At 41.5% G+C, this 13,669-nt stretch overlaps 2 protein-coding genes across 2 annotated transcripts; both read right to left on the bottom strand.

The window, feature by feature from the left end:
• Nucleotides 1-59: 59 nt before the first annotated feature.
• Nucleotides 60-9,999, bottom strand: LRPAP1 (LDL receptor related protein associated protein 1). Its single transcript, XM_058024885.1, has 8 exons — nt 9,815-9,999; nt 5,342-5,486; nt 4,878-5,002; nt 3,438-3,558; nt 2,787-2,945; nt 2,160-2,242; nt 1,090-1,266; nt 60-780 (listed from the first exon to the last, which is right to left on the bottom strand). Exons 1-8 carry the CDS (start codon nt 9,992-9,994, stop codon nt 715-717), a joined length of 1,056 nt encoding a protein of 351 aa, XP_057880868.1. The 5' UTR covers nt 9,995-9,999; the 3' UTR covers nt 60-714.
• Nucleotides 10,000-12,443: 2,444 nt separating this feature from the next.
• Nucleotides 12,444-13,427, bottom strand: LOC131083585 (C-C motif chemokine 5-like). The gene is made up of 3 exons (XM_058024411.1): nt 13,244-13,427; nt 12,890-12,998; nt 12,444-12,710 (listed from the first exon to the last, which is right to left on the bottom strand). Exons 1-3 carry the CDS (start codon nt 13,350-13,352, stop codon nt 12,623-12,625), a joined length of 306 nt encoding a protein of 101 aa, XP_057880394.1. The 5' UTR covers nt 13,353-13,427; the 3' UTR covers nt 12,444-12,622.
• Nucleotides 13,428-13,669: the final 242 nt, after the last annotated feature.

Raw genomic sequence — 13,669 nt, 5'->3', positions numbered from 1 at the left:
AGGTCTGGTTACTTCTCACTTTATGAAAGGGAAGGTGAAAAGAAAAAGACTCACCAGTATCTTGTTTTGATTTTTTAATGACCAAGTGTAGCAAAACCAAAGCAACCATGAACAAGATAATTGTACACACACATTAGTCAATAACTAAACTGTGCAAATTGACCTCAGTACTTGTTCCCTCATTACCCTTCCTCCCCCTCTCACATGAAAGATTCATATACAGTGCAGCAGTCCAGCTCTGAGCCACTGCTCAAAGTCAGTAAAAATATTTTTGTAACCTTAAGTTGGAAATGCAATAGGCCAAGGATTGAAATAAAGACTTTTTCTGGCCCCTGTTTAACCTTCCTGTACCTCAGTGTTTGCTTTCATTGATCAGAATACCTTACCTGACTATCAGATTAGTATTTTTTTACTAGCAGGAATCCTTTGATTTTTGCATATTTGTTTCCTTTTGACAAAACTGATTATTTCAAAGGCTGCTACTTGATTCAGAAGTAAGATTCTTATGATCCAAGATGTGAAACCTTAATATTTAATCGTTTAATTTTACAGTGCAAATACAAAATTTGTAATAAAGTAGGCAAAAAAAAATTCTTACACCACACATCTGTTCAATCCTTACTATTTCAGAAGGACTCCTTGGTAAGCCCTGCTCAAAAAACCACACTAACTGCTTTGTGTTAACAGACTGATCCCATGAAGCAGGACAAATTCTTATAGCTCATTGTGTTGGAGACCTTGAGAGATTCTGCTGGATAAGTCTTGCAAGTGCTTCTTTACCTATCAGGAAAAGAAAACACACACAAAAAAATCAGGAAGACAATAAATTATCAATAGAGTAATATATTCAGACTTTGCCACAAGTATTTGTAACAACAGAAAGAGCAGAGAGCAGGAAGATTTCAGGCCTTTTTAAGTCTGTAAGAACAATTATGTGTATGGTGTACTAAACATGGAGAACAGATGTGTCTTGAACTCCCCTTCTGGAAGTCATTCAGCTTGCATGAAAAATCAGCACTGGATAATCTGCTTCCTCTCTACTATTGAGTTAAACTTTCAACATGTATGTAACACTGCATTTATACAGACCTTATATCCTAGCTCTTTTGTCTTTTCTTGCAGCATGGCATATTTCTCTTTGTTTCTGTTCAGATGATCCTTGTCTCCAGTTTCCTCTACATGCTTCAGTTTCTGGTGTGAAATCTCTAATTGTTTCTGGTAATGATGGTGCTTTTCAATCTTTGCTTCAAAATGTTTCAGCTCCTCCTAAGATAACAAACACACACAGCTTCAGAGGAGTTTCTTTCCAAGTCTTCCTTTCTCTTGCCAAGACACTCTTAATGATACTCTACTAAGTCAGGCACAGAAAGCTTTTTCAGTTCCCTGCTTCTTAAAAAGTGTCTGGACAATCCATTACCATCACCACCAGACTGCTGATTTTGAAAGCAGTGCTGAAAACGACCCACTGCAGTCCTCAAAAGGAGACTGTGGGTGGCTGTGAGGTGCTACAAGATGAGAGCAGTGAACACCAAGCAAAAATTTAGGCATAAGAACAGCAGAATGAGGGGAGAGAGACAGATTTTTAGAAAAGCCTCTTTTTGAAATCTGATAAACAGAGAGAGTCAGTTAAAAAAAATAAATCTTTTCTGTAAACAACTTGAATTGAATAAAAGTGGCATGAACTGCACAGGAATGAAGTTCTACATTATTTCATTGAAAAACGGTCTTTATCACAATAGTTTTGTGTCAGCTCAACACAGCTCCAACATGGGAAGTTAGCAGTACAGGAGATGGGCACGAGAGGGAAATTGCTGGGTATACAGATTACAGTGCCTCCCAAAGACATAATTAAGACATTGGTAAGAGGCGTAAATCTGGTGCCTTGGCAACAAAGAAGCAGGGCCTGATCTTTCAAAGATTCAAAATATGCAACAGTTGTTTTGAGAGGATTCAGAATGTTCATTCTGCTGATTATAACAGAACCAGCATATGATTAGTTACACACATGTCTATAAATTTGAAGAATTAAAAAGGCAGTATGACCTTTTTTATGGTGTCTGGAGGGTAATACAGAAGTGGCTGCAATCAGAGTAACATCAAGCGTTTCTTTATGTGGCAAAATATCTTTCTGCAAGAGAAGTCACTGGAATTCTACTTACTCGAAAAGATTCAAGCTCTTTCTCTGTGAAATTAGCTGATTTGGCCATGTCCCACAAATCAATCACTCTTGGTTCTTCAAATTCTAAACAAACACACATAACAAAATTAAAATGTGGACACAATGGTTTTAATGCTCAACTTCTATGAAAGATGAAGAGATGCTTTCTCACATACATATAGTTATTAAATTAAGCACAGAGACATTAAGCACTGCATTTCTAATAGATCTAATTTAGATGAAACTGAGTACTTGGGAGAAGTACCCAAGTACTGGATAAAACTAGATACTAGTACTAGGTAAAACAAGTAGGTTTTTAAAAGCAAAAAACCCCAAACCCAAGGAACTGGATAAAGGCATTGCTTGTCCTGCATGTTGTCTCATTTACTTGCCCTCCCGGGGCAATATCCCTTCTCATGGAAGACAAAATTATCCTCTTAACACAATGACTGTATCCTTTCATTAGGCTACCAGTGTTTGGTGCTAGACAGGACTGGCTGACTCTGTATCTTCAGCCCACTGTGGCACACAACACACTGTGATACTGTGACTATGCCCTTGCCTACTGATTTTAACTTTTAAAAAATGAAATGAATCCCAAAGAAGCACAAATCCTGCTGTATCATACCACTGGTTGTGTCATATCCCTGGTAACTGACTTTACGCAAACGTTCAAAGCCCTGATTGATGCTCCTTAACTTCTCCTTCAGCTCTCTGTGCTTGTTGTGCAAGATTTCCTCTTTCACCAGGTTCTCCTCAGATGGATTGATAACATTCTTGTGGATATCTGTTGAAGAACAGCAAGTATTATTGATTGTGGGCCAAATCTTGATGGCTCAAAAACTCCAAATAATCCCCCAAATCTGAGGTGAATAAAAAAGTGCTAAGTTCTTAGGATTTCAGTTGAGTGCAAATAAAGCTGGTGAGACAAAACACATATTTTCTGCAGACTTTAGAATTGCATTTTGCAGCAGTGGATTTATGCTTGCTGCCTAATTTCCTGTAAAACTACAATGGCCATCATTGCTAATCTGATGGCATTTTCCCTGCATGAAATGAAGGCAGAATCAGAAAACTGAAATGGCAACAGTTTCATTAGCTGGCAAGAATTTTGGCAGCTAATGCAGAACTAAACCCAGGAGGTATCTGAAAATGCCAGCATCTGCAAGTGGTTCTGACAGAAATGTGAGGAGTTTCAAAGACATTTGGAAGTGATGGAAACAATGGGCAGAGAAAAGAGATGTACTGATCTTGAAACATCAGAGAAATGTCCAGGCACCTTCCGTTCTGCTCACAGTCTCCAGCAGAATATTGTATTCACGGATCTTTTCTTTGTGATGCTTAAATTCTCGCCAAAGCTTATCCAGCTCCTCATCAGAGAACTTCCCAGAGGTCTTGGCCTGAAAGAAACATGAGCTCATTATGCTTTCCAGGCCAAGTGCTTTAAGTGCCCTCAACTGCCAAAATGTCTTCCCACTCCTCACCACATTTAGAAAATTTTTAAGTGCAGCTTTTCTTTAGATCTTTTGTTTTAATTCTCTTAATATTTGTATGTGGTCAGGATTTAGATGTTGATGGATGAGATGCCTTTAATTATGTCAAAAGAAGTTTGCTTCAGACTTATAAAGCTGGACTTGCTATGGATTACCCAGTGAAAAGTGTCTGGCATTTCTATTCCATGGGAAACAATTTAATCCAGAAATAAGGGCCATGGAGCTCCATAGACAACTGTAAGGGAACCATTTGCATGAGGGATGCAGTCGGATATTAAACACAGTCTTTACTGCATCTTACTCTACTGGCATGTGAAGATTTTATCACTGCTGTGCACTTGCTCTCTAACCATTTAAGAAGCACTGCTCACACAACTGGGGCACTACTCACAAATCTGGGGGGATACTTGCTGCAATGCCTGATCAAAAGTGAATATTTTTGAAACCTATCCAGACCCCTTTTGTTTTTTTTGCTCAGGGAATATTTCTCCTATTGCACTTTACTGTTCCCCAAAGCACAGGACAACATGTTTCTTGCCAAAGCTGTACCTAGTTACAGTAACATTTAAATATTCAGCAAATCTTTTTTTCTGCTTTTCTATCACTGCACTACACTCATGGGAGAATTCTTTAGATTTACCTGACTAGTTGCTTCTTAAAATTTGAATTATTTAATTGCTGAAGATTATGACTTCGCCAGTTTTAACTGCCCAAATTTGACAGTACATCTTCCACTTTTTATGCATGAATGCAAATCCTGAAATTTTCAGTTGAATACTAGGTTGAGAAAGCCCTTATTTAAAACCCTTCCCCACAATACATTTCACATTAGACAGTCTACAAAATGGTTCTATTTTAAATATATATTTTAAAAAAATATCCACAAACAACAAGAAGAAAACTGAGAAAAACACCATAGATATACTACCACACAGTGTGACAGTCACACTAAGGGAAGCCATGAGTTCAGGGAAATGTGAGGACCCAGGCTCCACCTTTCAGATTAACTGGGTGTTTTAATTGCCAAAGACAACCTGCCACAGCTGGATGGTCTGGATACAGGGCATGAAGATGTGAGCTACAGAGCAAGGCAGCTTGGTCAGTACTTAACAAAAGAGTAGTAAAGCCATTAATTTCCAAGTCTGAATGCTCACAGAAGACACAGCTAAGAGTTCAATGAAGAAATACTGACTTCCTACACTCCAGTTCCTGGAAATCTTACTCACCTTGCTCCACAATTTCTCCAGTCTTGGATCATCTAGTGTGTCGCTTTCTGTGCCATCTTTAATATAGTTGGTATCAACTAGCTGAGAGTCCTTTTTTCCATTCATTCCATATTTAGTCATAATGACTGCAAGGGAATAGAAGATACAGAAACATGAGAACCAACTATGGATGTATGGAAGGTGAGAGATGGGCTACATCTGTGACTTTCAGAGCTGGACTTTGCAGCTCATAGAGGAAAAGCTAACAAACAGTTCAAGACACAGTGGTCCCAGGTTCAATGACCTCTTCTGGAATTATTGGGAGTAAAGCACTCCGTTAGGCTCCTGCAGCTCCCTACTGACCTGCAGAGAACTTGTGTGCTTAGTGTCCACAAAGACAACCTGTTATGTAATAAACACAAGTGTCTAACCATGTGTGTGTGTGATGCAAAGTTTAAACTCCTCCTTTCCAAGACAGCCCTTACCATTTAAGTTCCGTCTGAGCTTGGCTTCCTTCTCTCCATCTTCATCCAGCCCTTCAGCTTTCAGTTTTTTCCAGCTCAGCTCATCCTTTTCTTGTATTTTTAGATCACTATGCAACTCTGCCAGTTTCACAGCAGAGAGATGGAGCTGACGAGAACACAGAAAGGTTTGTATTTAGTTATGTGGAGTCCCCTTTTGCTTCAGAGCTACCTCAGGAACCCGTACAGACAGATAACAACCAGCATGGCACAGCAATTCTTCTCAAAGAACATGCCATTGCCATCACATGTCCTTTCTTGTGGACCATCTTCCAACCATACAGTTATAGTGAGTTGGAAAACTTTATTGGTTAGTACAGTTTTTCAGTCTCCCAGGTCACTGAGGATGGCCTTGCAGGTCAGACAGCCACTTCATCAGCAATATTTACTATGATCAAAATGAAAAAAGAAATTCTCAAATAATTTCTTAACACAGTTTATGTGCATTAAAACATACAAAACCTACAGGTATTCCTGTCTAACATATTAGAAAAAAAAAAGGTATAACACTGAGGCTGAAGATAGAAAAAAAAAATAGTTTAAATGAATGCTAGGTCAGCTTGAAATTTTGTGAGCTACAGAGAAAACAGGAAAAATATGGACTAATTGAAATTTTGTGAGCTACAGAGAAAACAGGAACAATGACTAATATGTGGTTGGCTAATCAGCACCGCTGTGAGTTGATCCCGAACTTCCAGATTTTAGTCACCTTAGTTATTCAATTTAAAACAAATAAATGTAACAAACCATCTTAATACTTCAGAACCACTTTTTTTTTTGTGTCTATGTGGTCAAAAAACAGAAGGTGAGGTGAGGAGAAGCCCAGAGAAGAGAGGAGATAAAACCCCTCCAACTACCGCGTGCCCAGCTCCTGGGAGCTCAGATCCAGCTGGAAACCACCTGGGCTCGTCAGTCCTAGCACAAGTTTATCTATTTTATCATTAAAACCAGCTTACAGATTACAAAAATTACCATTTTCAGTGAGGAAGGAGTATGTTTGATAAACACAAACTCAGAACTCAGTATTGTTTTTAAACACCTGAATGATACTGAAAAGATTCACCCATTCCTTAGTGTGTCACTAGGTTATTTTAAAGTAACTAGAAAAAGTGTAATTAAACTAATGCGCTTCCTATTGACAAGAATTCATGAAACTATCCACATTATTGTTTATGTTTCCATCATAGGCTGTCCTATTAATTAATCTTGTGCCATTGCATGCAATTGTTTTGATTTTTAAACTATATTTTCTCTGCATTTTGCACTTGGCTTACTGAAATTACTAAAATCTAGAATCACAGGTAAATATAATGCTTACAGAACACATTAAAACTTCTGATCCCTCTAATACTAAAGGAAAAGAGTGTCCCTGTTGTGACCTTTACCATCTACTTTTGGGGAACTGCTTTACAGAAACAAAGCACTTAGAAGGAACCACTTTATTTATGGTTCTTAGGATGTGCTGAGTAAAAGAAAAACCTTAATCATGTACTTATTTACTTTTTGGTGCAGGGTGACCTGGACAGCCAAAGTGTCACTGCTGCAGTGGCACCAAGAATCATTTTCCTCAGCAAGAATTGTGCTCTGAAGCTTCAAGACTGAGTGAGAGGTTTGCTACAAATTGTGAAGGGAATGGCCGAATATCTTGGTACTTATTTAGTTACTCTAATATTAGTCAGCAAGTAGCATGGACATCACATGTATTTGGGCTGAGGAAATACAAGAATAAATAGCCATGCATAATTAGATAAGAAGTAATTTAACTCCTAAGTACTGCAAATATAATAAAATCTTTTATGTGGGACCTTGTCATCAGAAACACACTACTGTGTAAAAGATTCTACAGTGCATTTTATGTTAGAGCCCCTCTGCAGTTAGTGCAATCCCATAAACATGTACAGCTTTCTCTTTTCTAGATGTTATAGAAAAGAATATCAGAACTTCTAAACATAAAGTCTGGAGACATAATCAATCAAACATGTTTAAGTCTTAATAAATACTAAGGAGCTACATTTTTAAGTCCACTATTCCTTAAGAGAAAACAAGATTCTATTCAAATTTCTCCCAATTAGAGCAATATTTTTCTAATTCTCATCATAATTTTAGTAGGAAACTAAAGTAACTGTCCTTGTAGCATTATAAATCCTTTGAAACCATTTGGAAGCCCCTTGCCTGTCCTATTAATGCAAAACAGAGTGAATACATAAATTAATTTAAAGTATTCGGTTCAAGAACTACTTCCTTTAAGGTTATCCCATGTTGGACCCTGAGTACACCAGGTAAAAAATGTCAGTGGTAAGACTCCTCATCACTTTACTAACATCACTCACATGCTGGAATAACTAACTAGAAGCAGGGGTGAAAAGTTAAGTTTAATGATTAAATAACCAAGCAACAAGCTCCTTAAACTCATTCCTTATTCCTCATTCCTTATGCTGCCTGGACATTAACATCCAAGACAGGCACCTGGAAATTCTGGGAATGAGTGCTGGAAACTTGCTGAACATTACAACAATTGCATCATTTGCTGTTGGGCTGGCTGCAATCATTACCTGCAACACCCTTACCTACACTCTTGCCTCCAAGAGAAAAGAGCTTTTTACTACAAATTTACTCTTTATGAAAAGAGATTCTGGAGAAAGATCAAGCACTCCCTTCCACTCATCCTCAGGGAAACAAGAAGAAAGTCTGGCTTGCCAGCTCCTGCTCCCACTAAGTAACATTTTGGGGCTTTTTTTAGGGACTGCTCCTCCAGCTGTGTGTTGCAATGCTAAATTGTGGTATCCGACTTTTATGTCAAAACAAAGAAGTCCCCTGTTTTCAGTAGTTTCTCTATCACTACCAAAATGAAGGAATGAAGAGTTCTGCATTGACACACATAGTATTTAAATACAAATGCAATACACAGCCAAAGTTTTCCTCTTATTTTATATATTGCCCAGACATACTGAAAAATCACTTTATAAAACACATGCTGGATGACAGTTGTACTCAAAAGTGAAATTCCGATTGTAGCAAATTTAGTTCAAGTAGGTTCTGCATCTCTAAAATCCAGCTCACACATATAGAATTTACTAAGCCTTAGTTCCTTACTGACAAAGTTAATCCATTTTATATTTTAGCATCTTAACACAGATGATGTAAAGCACCTCAAATTTTAATTTCAGAAGAGCCAGATATGAAAAAAGACTGTAATTGGAAAGGTGACATGTAACTGACATTACTATAATTACAGATTATTTCCAGTCTCAGTGTTGTTTCTTTTTCAGCTGTCAGTTCAACAGCTGGAGTTTTATTAACACACTTTCCTATGCCCCATTCCATCTGTCTCCCATTGATGTAAGGAGTAATTTTGATACCATCTTTTAGCACATTGGGAGGCAGCAGTATAGCAGGGTTCTAGTTTTTGGCTGAATTTGGGGATGCCCTACCTCCAATTCAATAGATCAGGCTATTCAGAATACAGAAGATCCAAAATTAATGTTAACTATATTTCATAGCCTGAAAGAACTGAACCTTTGCCAGTCATCACCCTGATTTCCATGGTCCACAATATTCAGGGGATATCTGCAGTACATTCTTCTCCTCCCACTGCAGCTGTTCTTCTTAGTTATAAGCAAGTATTTCCACTGTAATTAAATAATTTGACTGTATTTTCACTTTAATTAAACATCTTTTGTAGTCCACTGTGAGAGAAACTCAAGTACTGTTTTGACTCACTGTCAGAATTAAGGCTCTCATCTGGGAATGGCAAAACCCATTTGCTGGTCCTCTTGCATTTGTCTACATTACTTGACGTGAACGTAGGAGACACAACCACCAGGGTGGAGATTTCCTCTTCTCCCGCAGTGAACTTCTGCCCTGTGCCGAGCAGGAACCGAGCCCACCACCTTCAGACAGCTGAGAGCATCCCAGTCCTGAACAGCACGGCTAAAGCTTTCAACCGGCGAGCCCGGGAGCCAAGCGCAGATCCCACCCGGCACCAGGGGGGCTTCCCTCTCTCTGGCACTGCCGGGGCATGCGGATTAGCTGCTGCATTACCCGGGGGCAGGTGAGCACCTCCCGGGGCTCGGACACACATCTCTGTCCCGGGAAGCCATGTGGTTTAGCTGCTGCATTACCAGGGCAGGTGAACACCTCCCAGGGCTCGGACACATCCCAGGGCTCGGACACCCATCCCTGTGCCGGGAGGAGGCCGCTCCCGCCGCCGGCATAGCAGCGGCCGCGGGGCTGAGCGCAGCGCTCGCTGCGTGACGCTCGGGGACAGCCGTGCCCGAGAACGGAACAAACGCCACCGATGCCCCGAGCCGGGGCCAGACAGCCTCGGCGTCTCCTCACACACCGGTGCCCGCTCCTCGCCATCTCCCCGACGGGGAAGGAGTGTCTGAAGCGGCCGGGCCCGACCTCGGAGCCCCCTCCGAGCGCCGCCCCACTCACCCGCTGCGCCTTCTCCCAGATCTGGTTCAGCCTCACCACCCGGAACTCCCCGGCCTCCCGCCGCTTGCCGTCGGCGGGCGCCAGCCCCTCGTTGGCCTCCCGGGAGTACTTGCTGGCCTGGCCGGCGGCAGCCAGGAGCAGCGCGGCGGCGAGGGCCGGCAGCGCCCGCACAGCCGCCATGTCGCGCCGCGCGGAGAACTACAACTCCCGAGATGCCCTGCGGGGCCGGGAGGTCGGTGCTGGATGAGCCGGGGAAAAGGCCGGAAATCCGGAAACTCAGAGTGGGGTTTGGGTCTGGGGACCGTGAGGGGAGTGAGGTGTGGGCTGTTGCGCTTCGTGCTGTTCTCTTAAAGTTTAATAGTAATGAAGTTGTTATAAAAATAGTGATATAATTAGAGTAATAATAATTTGAACGATTTGAGTTAGGACAATATGAGACAATAGAAACAAGGAGTTAGGGACGTTCGGGTACCTTTTTCTGGGCAGCATAAGCCCGGAAAAGGACACACGTTAACAGAGGATTAACCCTTAAAAACAATAGCCTGTTGCATATTCATACTTCTCACACATGATATACAAATTTCATTCAAATACAGCATTCTGTCTGGTCAGTGTCAATTTCTTCCTCTGAATCCTGACGGCGTCTTCAGAGCTGAGCGAGGCGGGAAGAAGTTCGTTTCTCATGACAATGGGGCAATAAATTCTTTCTCTGAAAGATTTAGGTGTCCTGTGGCTGCTATCTCAGTGCGAGTCCTTTCTTAAAAAAAAAGTATCCTACATAGCATAGTTTCACATTTTGTTATAACCTAAAACTATATTTAACACACTACTTAAGAGAATTAATACAGCATAGCTTTCTAACATAACACATATAATATTCATTTCAATATTTGCAAAAAATCAATAATAAAAGACACATTTTTCAATTCTCATTCCCCTCAGCACTTGCTTGACAAAATATGCTGAATATGGCACGTTTTATGATTAGTCTCCCATGCAACACTCAGTGTTGATGTCAGCTGTGCGGGAATAAGGGGACACAGTGGGTTTGAACACCGCTATTTTCATCAAACAAAGTTTTCAGATATTAACACAATGTCCAAGAAACAGAAAAAGAAGGAGGCAGCTCAAGGAATGGAAGGCAGGAATGGGAACGGGTTCCCCCTTGGTGGTGGCAGGGAAGAACACCTGTACTTATTGCAGCACAGAGGGATGGATGGTGGTATTGGATGGTGGTGTGGGCAGAAGGAGGGCTGTGTGAAATGCAGGGACACCTAGTCTGGCTTTGTGAAAAATACGTATTTTATGATTGGCTTTTTGTAAATATTAAAATGAATATTATATGTCTTAGGCTAGAAAGTTATGCTGTATTAATTTTCTTAAATAGTGTGTTAAATATAGTTTTAAGTTGTAACATAAGGTTAAAATAGAAACTATGCTATATAAGATATATAAGTCCTTTTAAAAGAAAGGACTCACAAGATAGCAGTCACAGGACACCTAAATCTTTCAGAGAAAAAGAATTTATTGCTCTCTTATCAGAAGAAATAAACTTCTTTCTGCCTCGCTCAGGCATGAAGACACCGTCAGGATTAAGGGAAGAAGCTGACCCTGACCAGACAGAATTCTTTGTCTGAATGGAATTTATTCATCATGTATGAGGTGTATGAATATGCAACAGGTTTTAAAGGGTTAATCCTTTGTTTTAAAGGGTTAATCCTCTGTTAACGTATGTCCTTTTTCAGGCTTATTTTGCCCAGAAAAGATACCTGGACTGTCCATAACTCTTTGTCTTAATTGTCTCATATTGTCCTAATCTCAATTGTTCAAATTTTTATTACTCTAATTGTATTACTATTTTTATAACCATTTTATTACTATTAAACTTTTACAATTTTAAAAACAAGTGATTGGTATTTTTCACAGGTTGTTCTCCAGGGGTGAAGTGGAATGGCTCTGGGCTCAGTCGTGTGTGCTCAGAGGGCAGCTCTTGGTCCTGATGGTGCCAACCTCCTACCTCAGTGTGTCCTCTTCAAGGAGCCAGCCAAAGGATGCAGTGGTCAACAGGCGTTTTTAGGAGGGGATTAAGTCAAGCTGTATTAAGGAAAAAAACCTCCATGATGCTGTGAAAATGCACAGTGTTTAATCCAGTGTTGGTGTATTTGTAAGAACCAATAGATTGCCTAAACTGTAATGAGATTTGTGAAAACAATGAGCCACGGAGGATTTTTACTGGAGTGTAATTTTTGCCTTGAAAGTAATATAAAAATCTTGTGTTTTCTCTTTCACATTTTTCCTAAGTCAGAGATTTTCAATGTTATTTACCTAGGAGCTGTTGCTATGAGACTGAATTGCAGAAGTGGTCAAAAGCATTGCGCTATACATTGCATTGAAGAGCAGTTGAAGTGAGCTTTGAAGTACAGCAAACTGATGATGCAGAAAGAAGTCCATCAGCCTTGCCCAAATCTTGTGCAGCTCTACACATCAATTTTAGGATTTAGAGCTTCTTTTAGTCTCATTATTACAGTGTATATATGTATTCCTGAGTCATTTTGGAATACGTGGTTCTATCTTGTCTGTCATTTCTGTCATGTTGTGGTTCCAGCAGAGACCTCAGAGACACCCAAAGGATTTGACAAGCCAACATTTTATTCAAGCATTTATGCAAAAGCAAAGTTTAGTTAAACCAGTGTATGCCAATTGTAGTAAATTTTCCTTTTGAAGAAGGATGCAGCTCAAGCGCTCTTACTGCAGTCCCCATGGTGGGGGCTGAGCACTCTGCCCGGGACCAGCAGCAGGGAGGAGTGACTACTGAAGTTCCATGTCCTTCAGGTATTCCTGCACCCAGCGAGCACTGGGGTCTGCACATACCTTCGTTCCTCTCCTGGTGACCAGGCTGTTGGGAAAACCAGTATTGAGGCACTCAGCCAGGGCATCAAGGTGCTTTTTCTATGTCCTGCTGGTAGCCCCTGTTTGTCCCTGTCCATGCCCTTCCCCATCCTGGACAACCTTGGACACCCTTGGGGCACTGCCCTGGCTGCTGCACCCTGGACCCCAGCAGTATTGGGTACTTACACCACAGCTGGCCTTGAGCAGGTGTTGCTGGTCACGTAGGCAGAGCTGATCATCCTGCGTGGAATGGGGCGGGAAATGTAGGAGAAGCAGCAGGTGGTGTCTTCAGCTTCTGTGAGGGAAGAGAGATGGGTCCAGTGAGACCCCACACTGCAGCAGAGGCTCTGCCTGTGGCTCTCAGGGCATTTGCCATCACCTATGCTGTGTTCCCAGGAGGTGCTGGGAACACCTCCGGAAACCTCCATCTCTGAGGCTTAGTCCCTGCACTGGTGATGCCCATCAGCTCCCAGCCTTCTCCATAGACACGAGGGTCTAATCAGTGGGGATGGGGCTCTCTCCTGGGGAAAGAGAACCTACCGTTCTCGTGGTAAAGTGCAGCGCTGCTGGGGATGCTGGGATCAGCCTCAGCCAGGGAGCAGATGGCCACAAGGAGCAGAACAGCCAGGGCAGCTGCCAGGACCCTCATGGTGCTGGGAAGGCTGAGAGAGCCACGAGTGACGCTGGAGCTGCGGTGTCTGTAGGGCTGTCCTCTGCACAGTAGCCCCTGCTCCTGCTGATCTCTTTTTCTATCCCCCACCACTGGGCGGGCACAGGGTTTCACGGAAGAAAATGAGTCTGTCATACCAGCAAAATTATGTGACGTAAATAAGCTGCAGAAAGGGAAGTGCCAGCCACAGGGCTATGATTTTCAGATCAGATGAGAGAGAACAAGTCTTATGAGGAACAGCTGAAGGAGCTGGGTTTGTGTTGTAGTTGAGATGGTCACAGTACAAAGCAACATAC

The sequence above is a fragment of the Melospiza georgiana genome, chromosome 5 (genome assembly GCF_028018845.1).
Source record: "Melospiza georgiana isolate bMelGeo1 chromosome 5, bMelGeo1.pri, whole genome shotgun sequence".
In the NCBI taxonomy this organism is placed as follows: Eukaryota; Metazoa; Chordata; class Aves; order Passeriformes; family Passerellidae; genus Melospiza; species Melospiza georgiana.
This window is presented reverse-complemented; position numbering and strand designations above follow the sequence as displayed.

What these genes read in the sequence shown, in the direction of transcription:
- LRPAP1 (XM_058024885.1), bottom strand. Translation starts at nt 9,994, where the DNA reads ATGGCGGCTGTGCGGGCGCTGCCGGCCCTCGCCGCCGCGCTGCTCCTG. An exon ending in GACTGTGAGCAGAACGGAAG is followed by an intron (nt 2,946 to 3,437) that starts GTGCCTGGACAT and finishes GTTCTTCAACAG; the next exon opens with ATATCCACAAGAATGTTATC. An exon ending in GGGATATGACACAACCAGTG is followed by an intron (nt 2,243 to 2,786) that starts GTATGATACAGC and finishes GTGTTTGTTTAG; the next exon opens with AATTTGAAGAACCAAGAGTG.
- LOC131083585 (XM_058024411.1), bottom strand. Translation starts at nt 13,352, where the DNA reads ATGAGGGTCCTGGCAGCTGCCCTGGCTGTTCTGCTCCTTGTGGCCATC. An exon ending in TGCACTTTACCACGAGAACG is followed by an intron (nt 12,999 to 13,243) that starts GTAGGTTCTCTT and finishes CTTCCCTCACAG; the next exon opens with AAGCTGAAGACACCACCTGC. An exon ending in TGCTCAAGGCCAGCTGTGGT is followed by an intron (nt 12,711 to 12,889) that starts GTAAGTACCCAA and finishes TTTTCCCAACAG; the next exon opens with CCTGGTCACCAGGAGAGGAA.